Source organism: Astyanax mexicanus, chromosome 2, assembly GCF_023375975.1.
Source record: "Astyanax mexicanus isolate ESR-SI-001 chromosome 2, AstMex3_surface, whole genome shotgun sequence".
NCBI lineage: Eukaryota > Metazoa > Chordata > Actinopteri > Characiformes > Acestrorhamphidae > Astyanax > Astyanax mexicanus.
The window spans coordinates 57,448,937-57,463,493 of NC_064409.1; the positions used below are offsets into that span (position 1 = coordinate 57,448,937).

At 36.9% G+C, this 14,557-nt stretch overlaps 2 protein-coding genes across 2 annotated transcripts; one reads left to right on the plus strand and one right to left on the minus strand.

Moving 5' to 3' along the window:
• Positions 1-2,213: 2,213 nt before the first annotated feature.
• Positions 2,214-4,961, plus strand: rps27l (ribosomal protein S27 like). Its single transcript, XM_007246480.4, has 4 exons — positions 2,214-2,373; positions 3,557-3,665; positions 3,763-3,873; positions 4,782-4,961. The coding sequence occupies exons 1-4, from the start codon at positions 2,368-2,370 to the stop codon at positions 4,808-4,810; spliced, it is 255 nt and encodes an 84-aa protein (XP_007246542.1). The 5' UTR covers positions 2,214-2,367; the 3' UTR covers positions 4,811-4,961.
• A 749-nt stretch (positions 4,962-5,710) lies between these two features.
• On the minus strand, positions 5,711-10,670 carry dnaja (DnaJ heat shock protein family (Hsp40) member A). The gene is made up of 8 exons (XM_007246481.4): positions 10,501-10,670; positions 10,015-10,164; positions 8,544-8,730; positions 8,239-8,343; positions 7,775-8,002; positions 7,411-7,641; positions 7,216-7,316; positions 5,711-6,439 (listed from the first exon to the last, which is right to left on the minus strand). Exons 2-8 carry the CDS (start codon positions 10,144-10,146, stop codon positions 6,224-6,226), a joined length of 1,200 nt encoding a protein of 399 aa, XP_007246543.1. The 5' UTR covers positions 10,147-10,164; positions 10,501-10,670; the 3' UTR covers positions 5,711-6,223.
• Positions 10,671-14,557: the final 3,887 nt, after the last annotated feature.

The following is a 14,557-nucleotide window of genomic DNA, read 5'->3' on the forward strand; positions in this document are numbered from 1 at the left end:
TTGGTACCCTTTAAATGTAACAGTAATATAAATAAACTTCTAACATTAAACCATCAACATGGGACACAAGAGCAACCACTTAGCAGCTCCTGAGCAACTATCAGTGACACCAAAGCAACTGCCTAACAACCAGCTAGCAACATCATGGTAACTGCCTGTAATAGAGCAAAGACTGTTCTATTCACACTGTAAGACCCGGCCAGCATCCACTGAGCAACACCAAAGCAACTGCCTGCAATACCATAACAACCACGAAAAGACAACCATATTAACCATACTTGTGCTGGAAGCACAGATGGAATGTGGCCTCCACTTTTAACCAATCCATGCAACACAACCACACACACACACACACTGATGCTTTGAAACACATGGCCAGATTGGTGGGCAACCACCTGCTGCTAAAGGCCTTGCTCAAGGGCCCAGCAGTGGCAGCTTGCCAAATCCAGGTATCAATCCACAACCCTTTCATTAATAATGTGGTGCTGTAATATAATAGCAGCACAAACAACAACTGCAGCAAGCTTGTGCACCTCCATGTTGGCATTTAATTCTCCTAGGTGAGGCGTGTCGTCAGAAATCTGGTCGTATAGTGTATCATGCTCAGTTGTGTAGTGTAGCAATGACATCAACACCACTTCAACCCCCTGTGACATCATATAAACCCCATAGCAACACCACAGCATCCTCATGGGGTATTACAGAAATCCCATAGCAACACCACAGCATCCTCCTGGGGTACCGTCAAACAGTTGGAATACCATGGCAACCTGTGGGAACCATTGTAACTAAACAAATAACAAAAAATGCCTCCAAAAGTTATGTCTCCACTAAACATTAAACACAGCTAAGAACTGTGTGGAATAAAACCCCCCAAAAACTTTTGCTCTTGGAGTCTATATTGAACAGTGACAACACAAGAAACCGTTTGTGTAAGTGCGCATTAGCTAGAATTAGTCACTTTTTAAGTATTTATGTGTTAAAGGTATATGTATTCTACATAATCTGTGTATTTAGATTACACGCAGCACTGATTACATTCACTGCTCCTCGTGCACAGCTTCTACTGCGTAGTTTCAGGAAGTGAAGGCTGTCGATGATGGTTGCCAGATATAAAATTCCCCTCACGTTAGTCAGGCTTGTAATCACTGTCACTTTTTAAAAACAAAATACATTTAAATACAGAATTTCTCGAATGATGTTTGTGTTGTCATTAACTGTGTTCAAATGCACCAAACTGGCAGTTCAGTTCAACATTTGTGTTTTTTTTATTATTATTTATAAGTTTATGTTTTTGACTTAATTGTGTTTTACCTGGATGTTGTTTTGTTTTGTGCATAATATCCTACTAACATTTGTTGTCACATTATCAGATTTCTGTAGAGCTACTTTGAAGCATCTGTACACTATAATAAATATAATATACACTATAATATATACAATAGACACTATATTATATATATATATATATATATATATATATATATATATATATATATATATATATATATATATATAATATAGTGTCTATTGTATATATTATAGTGTATATTATATTTATTATAGTGTACAGATGCTATAAAGATGATATATATATATATATATATATATATATATATATATATATATATATATATATATATATATATATAAATACTCTACTAAAAGATCCAGCTCAAGACTAACTGCTTATCTTTTAGTAGTGGGATTTGTTCTGAGAATAGTATTTTCATATTTCTGTTATTTTGTTTTGAATAAAAGGTTTTCTTTATGTACTTTCTTTTTCTTGTGTTGTTGTTTTTGTGTTGATTAGTGTTTTTGTTATCATAAGTTGTAAAGCATTCTGAGATGCATTCTATGTATAACAAAATGCTGTATCTATACATATATTATAATCATCATCATCACATCTGTTTCTTTATTTATTTGTATTATTATGACGTTTAGTTCTGTGCCAAAATAAACTACTCAAAATATATTCCTACAAGAATTTTAATAAATACAAACAGGGTGTTCAGTGTGTGAGTGGATGGGGGTTTTGGGGGACTTTCTCTGTTATCCAGCTAACACAGACTGGTATGTAACATTAAAAAGGGGTAACATAAACCTCAAAAAAACCTCAAGACACGTGATTTTCTGAGTCACACATGATGAAACACAATGAAATCATGCTGTAAAACACAGCTTGTTGGAGAGAGACAGTATAAGACAATTTCACGGCATGCCTGGGCATGTCTGCCCATTCACTTCAATGTGATGGGGAGTTTATGAAGCGCGCGTGGCAACCCGGAGCTAGCTCAGTGTGTTTCAGGTACCGAGGAGAGCAGACCGACACTCTACGCAGGAGAAAATCCCCCGGTTGTGAAAATGCCTGTAAGTGTGGAAGCTTTTCATCTGCAGAAAAGATTAATATTAAGTGTTGACAACTGTCTTGTTTGTTAACGTTAAATGGATGTATTAGATTAAATGTTAAGTCGATGTAATGATATGGAGTTTGTCCTGCTGGCTGCACATGGCGTGTTTGGAGGAGCTGTGCTGTGTTTTGTTGTGTTGGCCAAACGTTACTTTGCACATGTTTGATGGTTGATATTCACGCTTTTGCTGATTTAATGGACGTTTCTGACCGTGTATTTTGTTATTATAAAAAGTGTTCTGTTCTTATTGATTTGGGCCACTCAATACACTGCTAGATCTAATGTAAACATGGGAAAAGTAATGATTTATTAGAACAGGGAGGCCTATAGGATCTGAACATGTCTGTATTTATATTATCAGGTTTACTTTGATCATTGTCATTATTAATATTTATTTTAAAATACACTTTGTCTCACTTTGTTTTGGTCTCTTTCCCTTTCATTTAACCCTTGGTGGCGCGTGCTAATCCTGGGGTGTGTTTGTGAACAAGGAGTTTTTCACATATGGTGCCGTTTTTAATTGTGTTGATTTTTCTGTTTATTAATATATATTAATATTACGCATATTCTAATGATTATTGATGTAAAATATAAGCCTAATGGTTTAACTGGGCTTCTATTTCTTTTGTATTCTTTTTTTATTTTTATTTTTTCACCACTCCCTCTCTTAAGAGGACTAATAATATATTTTGTAATATTATTTCTTTACAACAATCATTGTAATTTAGTATATATGCATATAAAGAGATATGCATATCCATGTATACCTAAAAATAGCTTAACAAACATGAACTAATTTACCAGATAAATTTTTTATTGTTTATATTTTGTTTGATGGTTATTATGTGATTTACTGTTGTTTTGAATTAGTTGTGTGCAAACTGTGTCTGAATAAGTGTTGGTCTGCTTTTTAACCATTTCCCAGTGGTTAGTGTTATTTTTTGTTTTCTAATTCATGATGCTGATTTTTTTTTTGCCTATGGCTAGCGATATCCAAGAGTATTCTATTGTTTTCTGTTGTTGTATTAGTAGTTGATGTGTCTTCTAATAGGTAGAGCGATGGCGTTAGATGGATATGGGTGCTTAAGGCTTGAAGTAGGAGGGCGATGACCTTAATTTTTTTTGTGTCCTTTGTGTAACAGCTGGCCATAGATCTGCTGAACCCCTCCTTTGATTTGGAGAGAAGACGACACAAGAAGAAGAGGCTTGTGCAGAGTCCAAATTCATACTTCATGGATGTTAAGTGCCCAGGTATGACGCACACCTAAAAACCTCAGTTCCACGCATTGTGTTTGACGTCATGTGTGGAAATGACTCCTTATGTCCTCCCTCTCTAACAAATCTGCAGGTTGTTATAAAATCACAACAGTCTTCAGCCATGCCCAGACAGTGGTGTTGTGTGTTGGGTGCTCGACAGTGCTCTGCCAGCCCACAGGAGGGAAAGCCAGGCTGACAGAGGGTGAGTATTTCAACTTTATGCACTTCATATGTCAAGTAATATATTTGCAGTTTGGTAATGCGTTTGCGTAGACATCTGGGTGTGTTGAGAATGTAACTGTTTACATACTGGCCTATGTGTTGCGTGTGCTAATGTAGGCTTCCACTAAAGGGCCGATCAGGGAACACTGACCATAAAAAAACTACCATAGCTGCATAATGTAAACATGTAAACTTGAGGAGCTTAGCTTTTGGATAATTCTACAAGCATGGCAGGAGTGGCACAAAAAATGCAATATTGTATTTACCTGCACTGCCTCAAAACCTTGCACGTATAGTGTTAATTTGTAAGATCATGCATCACACACTCAGATCGTTTATGATATTTTGAGACACTGTGAAGTGATGTCTTAAAATATGTTTAAACATTGTAGGTTCAGTAACTTGCCAAAATGATTTAAGAATTGACTGTCCCATCCATCTGCTGGCACCCACTGTCAGGCTGTGCTTGCTGGTTAACACCTCACAATATATACAGCTCTCGGATAGAGCTGCTGTCCTTAACTTTGAAATATTGTGTATGTTTTAAAAAGTCACTAATCAACTGTATATTGTACAGCAACTTTGCATTTTGATTTATGGAATAATTTTTTTAGGGTACTCCACACTATTATGGTTAAACTTTGGCAGAAAATCTGGCAGGTTGCACCACATGGGTCGACAATCCATAAGGATTACAGATTAACTATGATCTGTAACATCATTAATTGCTGCCAAGTAAAATCATTTATGAGACCGGATACAAATTGACCTCTTAATGCCACTTGGTTTTGGGCACACCTCAGATAATAAATTTAGTGAAGCATTAGCGTGAATGACACTGGAACACACAGACTGTACTCTGACATTATACTGTTTTCTTTTTGGCAGGCTGTTCTTTCAGAAGAAAGCAACACTGAAGAGAATATTGGAAAATGGACTATTTAAGAAAGAAATTGTTCCAGTTTCTTTATCTTTTCATTGATTGCAATGAGTGATGTTGTGACTAAAGTAATTGCATTAAAGGTTATTTCTACCTTACCACTTTCTGAATAAAGGACTAGCATTACACCTCTTTGGAATGCCTTTATTAATTTAACCATATGTGTGTCTTTCCAAATCTGGCTATGTTTTAGGTAGATATCTTTGCTTTGTATAAGAAGCATCATTTATGTCATTCATACTATTTGTAGTGCTGGTCAGTGACACTTTCGAGACCAACATAATGTCACAACAGGAAAGAGCAAGATGAAACTTAAAATCTCCTTTGATATTATGCTGACACTTTAAACTGCATATTTTTTCAATGGAAATACTTATTCAAAAATTTTTATAATTCAAATTTTAGCCATGCTATCTAACTTCTTTCTGAACAAACTTCTTCCTGATTAAGAAATGCTGCATACTGGAAAGTTACTGGAACAATGCCAAATACTATTGTGGTTAGCAAAAATAGACAAGATAGTTTGCATTCAAATGAAATGAAACAATACTGACTTGATGGCTAATGGCACTGACATCTCTGATAGTGGCACCTCTAAAACTTAAAAGCATCCTGGAATTAATAAAGAGTTCTAGAAAACACCTAATATGGAAATGCGTCTGTAGATTTTTTTTTTATCACTTAAAATGTCCTTTGCATTCACACCTTTTTAACAATCATTTTCCTTTTTTATTTATGTAGTTAATGATTTTCATTAATCAATTTTTAGTGCTCCATAACATTTCTTAGCCTCTTAATTCTTTATATGTAAGCATTAAACAATAAATTAACTGATTAAAGTCATTACAAATATAACTGATGAAGTACCAGAAGAGGATTAAATGATTAACATTTTATTAGAGAAAAAATATATTTCAAAGATACAGGTGCGTCATGAGGCAGTTGGTACCTTCATAGAAAGCATACTAATGCCATCATCAGAAGTTTCAGAGCTTTTTCATTTGGAAAAATCAAAGTTAAAAAAGAAATAAATAAGGGACAGAAGGAACATATAAAAGGAAACATTACACTCACTCCAACACATTCAAAAAGTACATGCATAAACACCACAGCTATGAAATAGGTTTACTGGTGAACCAGACTAGACTGGATTTGTACATTTGGTAGGAGGAAATTCTTCAGCACTCAAAATAATAAAGCAGTTGCTGGTCCATTTCAATAACATAAGGTTTCAGCAGATTTGTGAATCCCTGTTCATGTTTTGTAAGCTACCCAATAACAGTACGATATCAATGTCCAATTAACTTTTTTTAAAAAACATTTAACAACTCGTGTTGCATTTGCACAAGAAAAGAAAACTATGAAAAAGCTGCTGCACTGAAAATGACATTTACTGAGTCTGGCACTGTACTCCATGGCTTCTGGGACCATCATCTTCATCATAGGCTTCTCCACTGTATTTTCTTCTCTGAGATTCCGTGTCCACTTCACAGAGGTCCACATCTTCCATGTCATCAGTTATCATTACATCATCTCTTCTTGGAAGAAATTGCTCCAGTGCAGGAAACATGTTGTCAGGGAGCCAGTGATTATCTGGGAACTCAACCTGAGGAGAAACACTCAACTGTGAGTTGAAGTACTAATGATCTACACATTCTTTAGACACAGACTCAAGCCATAAAGTGCAAAAGATCACAGTAATACTTCAAGATTCACTCAATATACACACTGATAAAGGCTATGTTCTGACTGCCTGCCCAAATCTGATCTAGATTTTTATCCAGATTGATGTTAAATAATCTGGAGCCAGAAACAAATCAGATTCAAACTACATTTGGTGCTTTACAATTGTGATTACAATTAGATTGGTATTGATTTCATATCTGACATCAGACAAAGACATCAATATAGAGCCTGTGAGGACGCTTTGGCAGCTTGAATTCAGATTTACTATGTACTTAGCATCACTCCCAACATGACAAGTCCTCATCAATATCATAGACAAATGTAATGGTGTCAGAATGCCTAGGTGGTCTAAATGTGTTCAGACTGCAGGCAAATTAGATTTGTTGAGGTGCCTGTCTGCACTGTTATTTGCAAGTGATCAGATCAGACGACTAACCTACAAACAAACCTTCTGTAACTCTGCACTTAATTAGCTTGTTTGTGTGATTATAAATGCATTTCAAGCCACCTCCAAATGGATATTTAATCCAATTTGCAAACTCGAATTTCATGTGGTTTCTGGCTGTCCAGAATACCAAAAATAACTAGAATCATAACCCAGACAATCTCTACATGATGGTGTGGGTTCACATTTGACAATGCTTTATCTCAACGTCTTATCTCCTGTTGGTGTGTAGATTTAGGTTGAAAACTCACCTCAAACTGAATAATTAGTAGTCCTTTTTCATATGGATCTCTGTACAAAGGCATTCCCTCATTCTGAATACACTTCACATCATTGGGTTTTATTACCTGACCTTAAAAAAAAAAACATAAAAAACAGCATGTGTTAACAAGCATTACATTTTTTTTCAGTCAACAGTTTTGGACAAGATCTTAAATGCAGTGTACCTGGAGGTGAACTGATGATGAGCGTTCTGTTGTCTAGTGTACGTATTGTCTTTTTGAAACCACACAGTGCCTCCACCAGTTTTATCTGCATCTTCATAATCAGGTTCTCTTCTTGCCTCTGGAATACAGGGTGCTCCTTTTGTTCAAGGACAATGATGACATCCCCAGGTTCCAGATCTGGCTCCTGATCACCCTCTCCATGGAATGTGATTTTCTGTCCATCTTTCATACCTGTGGTAAAAATTAAGAAGAATTTTACCATCTCATTACTCATGTACAGTTTACTTACAGTACTATCAGTGCATGGCTAAAGCAAAGTGAATCAGAGCTATGAGACAGTTTCATAAATCCTCAGCACACCTACCTTTGTCAATGTGGACCTCGAGAATCTTCTTTTTTCGTTCCACTTTTTGCCCATTGCAGTTCTTACAGCGGTCCTTAGCACTGAACTTCTCTCCCTGTCCCTGGCATTCAGAGCACATGCTCTGTATCTGCTGAATCATCCCTGGCCCAATCTGTTGCACCTTTATTTGAACTCCTTTGCCTTTGCAATTTGAGCATTTCTCAAGAGTCCCCTTCTTTCCTCCATAACCTGTGGAAGAAAGTGCCTTAACATTAACATTATTTCCTACTTAACCATAATAAACACTGATGTATCAGTCTTAGTATCCAGTCAAATGTAATACAATATTTTTGTTCTTCTCTTAAAAAGCTTTGGAGAAGTGGGACACATTGCCTGAAGCTGCTCACTAGCACAATCTGCTGGACATAAAGCATTTTGCAGCTTTAGGAAATGTACAGTATCACATTCAGGTGTACTCGACTTACCATCACATTTCTCACAGACTACATTTTTCTGGAGACCAAGTTTTCTGGTTGAACCGTTGTACATTTCTTCAAGTGTGACACCCAGCTGGTGGACAACGTTCTTTCCTAATCAAATATAAGAAACATTTAAGTTGTTTTTATACTAAAACAATATGAACACAAATAAATGAGTATGCATCAGTAATGGATGTAAAGGTATCTGCAGTTAATAAGAACAGAGTAATTATGTTTAGCTCATACATTCAGCTGTTCTACATTTAGTACCACTACCTAAGACTTATAAGCACAAGATTTGAAAAATGTACCTCTTCTTTCTCTCTGGCCTCTGCCACCACCACCGCCACCAAAGAACATGTTGAAAATGTCCATTGGCGAGGAGAAGTCCCCTCCACCCATGCCTCCTTCTTTAATGGCTTGTTCACCTCCTTGGTCATACAAGTCCCGCTTTTTGGGATCTGCCAGGACTTCATAGGCTTGGGATATAAGCTTAAACTATGGATGAGAAAGACAAACAGATTGAAAATGTAGTATTACGTTTAGCCAAGTACCTAACTAGTAACTTAATAAGGTTGCTGAAGTAACTGTAAAGCGTCCAAGCTCATCATAAGTGCACTTACTGACTAGAATATACTTCAAAACATTTGTTAGCTAATTTAATTTACCACAACCATAATGCCTTAAACAACATAAACACCACAAGTTATAAGAGAAAGAAGATAGAATATATTGGGAAAGTATGCCAGCTATAGCCTAAAATAGTAAGAAAATACAAGCTGTAGGTCAGTTGTCAATTGTACAATTGTACAAATTGTAATTCCGTATGTGTCCCTTAATTGTTTTGATGTTTTTAATATTAATATACAATGTAGAAAATAAGTTAAATAAAGAAATAAAGACAAACAATGAATGAGAAGGTGTGTAAAAATGCAATTACAAATTTATTGGTAGAAACATAGGCCTAAGTGTAGCATGCTTTTACAGAGAAGAAAAAGTGATCATAAGTACATCAAGCAAGTAAATCAGTGATTGTGACTAATAAAAATCATATTAGCTGATGACAGCCATCCCATCTAAAAGAAAAATGTATTAAGTTTTTTTTAAGTACACTTACAATAATAACTAATAAATAAAATAATGACTTATCTCAAAATAATGTCTTACTATCTCAAAATATTGAGATTGTATTTCAAAATAATGACTTACTATCTTAAAATAATGACTTACTTTCTCAAAGTAATGAGATGCAGTTAAGCAGTTGGCTTAGTAATAATAAAACAATTTGCTGGATTATTTCATTTTTTTAAGGTGGCAGGAATGGGCTTCCATAATATATATTTTAATTTGAAAATGTTCGTTAAGTATTCTTTACCTAATATGAACATACTTTTAATGCTCTTAAGTATAATTTACATCCTTTTTACTAGGCATGTCCTCCTGGTAAATTGTCTAATATCAGAATGACTTCATTCATTCTTAGAGCTGATATTTGTTATAAATATTTCACAGTTTGTTTCTGAAGGTTTTTTTAATAGTAAAATGTGTGTTAGGACTCGGGGGTGGTGTATCCAGGCAGTGTGTGGTTGGTAACATTAGCTACTCGGTTGCCTTGAGTCTCTGGAGCTGCTGCTGGCTGTGAGTGAATTAGCTTAGCCACGCTTAGCTAACCAGCTCTCGGTAGAGCTGAAGGCAAATTCCAGAAAGTTCCGCACGTTTCTGTCGCTGTCAGTTAGGAGACGAGGAGCCGCATGCTGCTGAAAATAGACAGGGATAACTCACCTTTTCTCCCTCGTTTGGATTCTTATCTGGGTGGTATTTCAGGGCCAGTTTTCGATACGCTTTCTTTATTTCGTCTGCGGAGGCTTTTGGGCTGACTCCAAGAATATCATAGTAACCGGTTTCTCGAACCATGTTTGACAGCGACCAAAGCTACAGAAGAGGATCATAACGTTAGCTTGATTTGTCAGAAAAACAAGCGAAAATGTAACAGTTACATTATCAGCGTTTATCAGATAGCTAATATGATCAGAAAAAGCCATAACAGAAATGTAGCTATTTATTAAGCTTAAAAAATGTCAGTTAACAGCTAGTTTACTCCAAACCAGTTATCTAACGTTAGTTAACAGTGCTTTACAATCCTAAACAAACATTAACATAGCTTGGCTCAGTAGTTTATCTAGCTATTATCTCATTAAAAGCTATTCTTTACATTCCTCACACTGCAGGTTAAACACTGTTATAATGAGACTAAGCAGCAGTACTCACAGTCTCAGTCCCCCTCAGTGAGTTCAGTGCTGGTCTTCTCTCTGTTAAAGTGAGCTGCTGCTGCTGCTGCTGCTCCTGATACTCTACAGCCACACTGTGCGCCGGGGCAGGAAGATGGCTGGCTCTATAAATAAGCTGCCGCGGTGTAGAAGTTTCTGGACGCCGAGCAGCAGCCACGCCGGAAATTTCTACAGCCCTCCTCCCCCAATCTAGAAGCGCCTATAAGGGATGTGGCGAGCCTGGGAAATGAATTATGCAATGGCTTTGTCTTCTAGTAACAGTGATCTAATGATAGAGGTTACTATAGGTGCGTGTTTGTTTATGCTAGAGCACCCTAGTTAGCTATATCTCAGATTTTACTCTTTATAGTTAGAGTAAAATTAACATCGTTCTTTTATTCTATAAACTACTGACATGTATCCGAATTTCCAAACAAAAATGTAGCATTTTTTTGTTGCAGAAAATGAGAAATGATCAAAATAACAAAAAAGATGCAGAGCTTTCAGACCTCAAATTATGCCAAGAAAACATAAATATATAAATATTCTTAAAATATTTCAGAAATCTATATTTGTTGGAATAACCCTGATCTTTAATCACAGTTTTCATGCATCTTGGCATGTTCTCCTCCACCAGTCTTACACGCTGCTTTTGGATAACTTTATGTGTCTCTTATTTATTCCAGATCTGTTTATATACTGTGCCTGACCCAAAAAAAAAAGACGCCACAAAAAAAAAGGGTCAAACACTCTAATATTCTGTTGGAGCACATTTAGCTTTGATTACAGCACACATTCACTGTGGCATTGTTTCGATAAGCTTCTGCAATGTCACAAGATTTATTTCAATCCAGTGCATTCATTTTTCATCAAGGTCTTGCATTGATGATGGTAGAGTCTGACCGCGGCACAAAGCCTCTAGCACATCCCAAAGATTCAATAAAGTTAAAGTCTGGACTCTGTGGTGAACAATCCATATGTGAAAATGATGATCTCATGCTCCCTGAACCACTCTTACAATTCCAGCCCCATGAATCCTGACATTGTCATCTTGGAATATTCCTGTGCCATAAGAGAAGAATAAATCCATAAAATTATTTTAAACGTCTTTGATGTAATAATTAATGGTTGGTTTATGGCTGGTTATTGGCCCTTTGGATTTAATAAACCTCCTGAAGTTAGTATTGACATGAAACCTCTCTACCAACTGATTTGCATAGACTAGTCATGAGCATGAACATGGAAACCTGGGGCTATGACAAAGCAGAATAACTACATGCTTGTTCAGTAAAATAATACATTTCACCAAAACAACCTTCATTAATTCAAATGGTCTGACATGTTTATACAGCACAAATTACTGTTTGCATCTTTAAGCATGTAAAAGTAATATAAGATATACAGTGAGTCCAAGAAGTATTTGATCCCTTGCTGATTTCCTTTGTTTGATTGTTGACACTATCCTTCTGCTCTTTTAATGGTAGATATATTCTAACATGGAGAGACAGAATATCAAGACAAAAATCCAGAATATAATTTTAAAGAATATATTTTAATTAATTTGTATTTCAATGAGGAAAATAAGTATTTGATCCCTCTTGCCAAACACACTCAATACTTAGTGGCAAAGCCTTTGTTTGCAAGCACAGCGGTGAGACGTTTGTTGTAGTTAACCACAAGTTTAGCACACACACCAGGGGGAATTTTGGCCCACTCTTCTTTGCAGATCCTCTCTAAATCATGAAGGTTGGTGGGCTGTCGCTTGGCAACTCTGCCCTTCAGCTCCCTCCATAGATTTTCGATCGGATTGAGGTCTGGCGACTGGCTGGGCCACTCCATGACCTTAATGTGATTTTTCTTGAGCCAATCCTTTGTTGCCTTTGCTATATGTTTAGGGTCGTTATCATGTTGGAAGACCCAACCACGGCCCATTTTCAGATCCCTGGCAGAGGGGAGGAGGTTGTCCCTCAGGATTGTGCGGTACATGGCTCCATCCATCTTCCCAGTGATGCGGTGAAGTAGCCCTGTACCCTTGGCAGAGAAACACCCCCAAAACATTATGCTTCCACCTCCATGCTTGACGGTGGGCACAGTGTTCTTGGGGTCATAGGCAGCATTTTTCTTCCTCCACACATGGCGGGTGGAGTTGAGGCCAAAAAGTTCAATTTTGGTCTCGTCTGACCACAAAACCTTCTCCCAATAACTTGGTTCATCTTTCAAATGATCATTGGCATACTTGAGGCGCGCCTCCACATGTGCTCTCTTCAGCAGGGGTACCTTTCGGGCACTGCAGGCTGTGAATCCATTGTTGCTCAAAGTGTTGCCAATTGTTTCCTTGCAAACTGTGGTCCCAGCTGCCTTCAGGTCATTTGCTAACTCCTGCCGAGTGGTTGCAGGACGATTTCTGACCGTTCTCAGCATCATTGCCACCCCACGAGGCGAAATCTTCTTTGGAGCACCGGGCCGAGGTCTGTTGATTGTCATGTTATACTCTTTAAACCTTCTGATAATTGCACCAATAGTTGTTACTTTCACATCCAACACCTTACTAATCTTTTTGTAGCCCATTCCAGCTTTGTGAAGGTCAACAATTCTGACTCTGAGGTCCTGTGACAGCTCTTTGGTTTTACCCATGTTGGAGACTTGAAATCTGTGTGATCTGTCTGATTCTGTGGACAGGTGTTTTTCACACAAGTGATTAGTGAGAACAGGTGGCTTCAGGTCAGGTAACAAGTTGATTGGGAGTGTCTAACTGGTCTGTAAAAGCCAGAACTGCTAATGAATACTAAAGGATCAAATACTTATTTCACTCCATGAAATACAAATCAATTAATATATATTCCTTAGATTTATTTTCTGGATTTTCTTTTTAATATTCTGTCTCTCCATGTAAGAATACATCTACCATTAAAAGTATAGAATGATCATGTCTTTATTAGTGGGCCAACGAAGAAAATCAGCAAGGGATCAAATACTTCTTGGACTCACTGTAGGCTTGACATTAGTCTTTACTGTTGCACTGAATTCTGCACAATTTAAGTAACATACAATGATACAACATACAACCTCTATGGACACTTCTATGAACAATCACAGAGGCAATCATAATGTTACTGAGTATGCATGTCATACTGTTTATGAAGGGCATTTTTGGTGTGGTCTTCTATTCATAATACATGATTAATTAACCATTAATTAACCAATTTATGTTAGTACAGGGTCACAGGACATCATGCATGTGGTGGCTTTTGAGATTTACTGGGCATAGCCTAAAAGATAGGCCTGATTACCCATTACTTACTGGTTTCAACTTAAAAATGTAATTTTTCTTTTCATTTCTGAAATAAAATGGTGTCCTGGGACTTTTGACTGAGGTTTGAGGCTTCCTGTCATAGAAGAAACAGAGCTGATCTAATGCAAATATTGCTGTATATGAGTCAGTCCAATACAGTTTTCCTATAAATTAGTGAGCTTCCTTATAGTTTGATAGCCCTGCGGCCTGTTCAAATGCTATGTTCACACTCAGCCCTATATTTGTAAATAGTAAATAAAGACCTCTCTACACCTGGTCACATATAGCTAGTATATGGATTGTATCCTGACAGGATTTTAACCACATACACAGGATTTTAACACTTGGTAGTCAAATGTTAGTCAGACCAAAATACAATTGCTGTTAAGAGAAAATATGCATATTCTCTAGTTGTGCTACAAATATTACTGGTGTTTCAGATGTACTGGTAGGAGTTTTAGTCTTAGACCACTTACTGAAGTGGTTTGAGTGATCAGATTTGTATTGTGTCTTGGGTGTGTTTACATTTGCATTTTTATATGACTTTACTTTTCCTTTTCATGATATAATCCTGATACTCAAGCTGCATGAAATGACCAGGTGTAAAGTGTCAAACAGTATCGCTTGAACACTTTTCCAGCCAGTCAGCAGCAGGGAGTGTTCACTTTCTTGCACAGGATGGGAAAAGGGAGAGGGCTGGGGGACAATAGCACCTCCATATTCATTTATTTCCAAATGTGTCTGAAAGGACTGAAAGTAGTTTTTT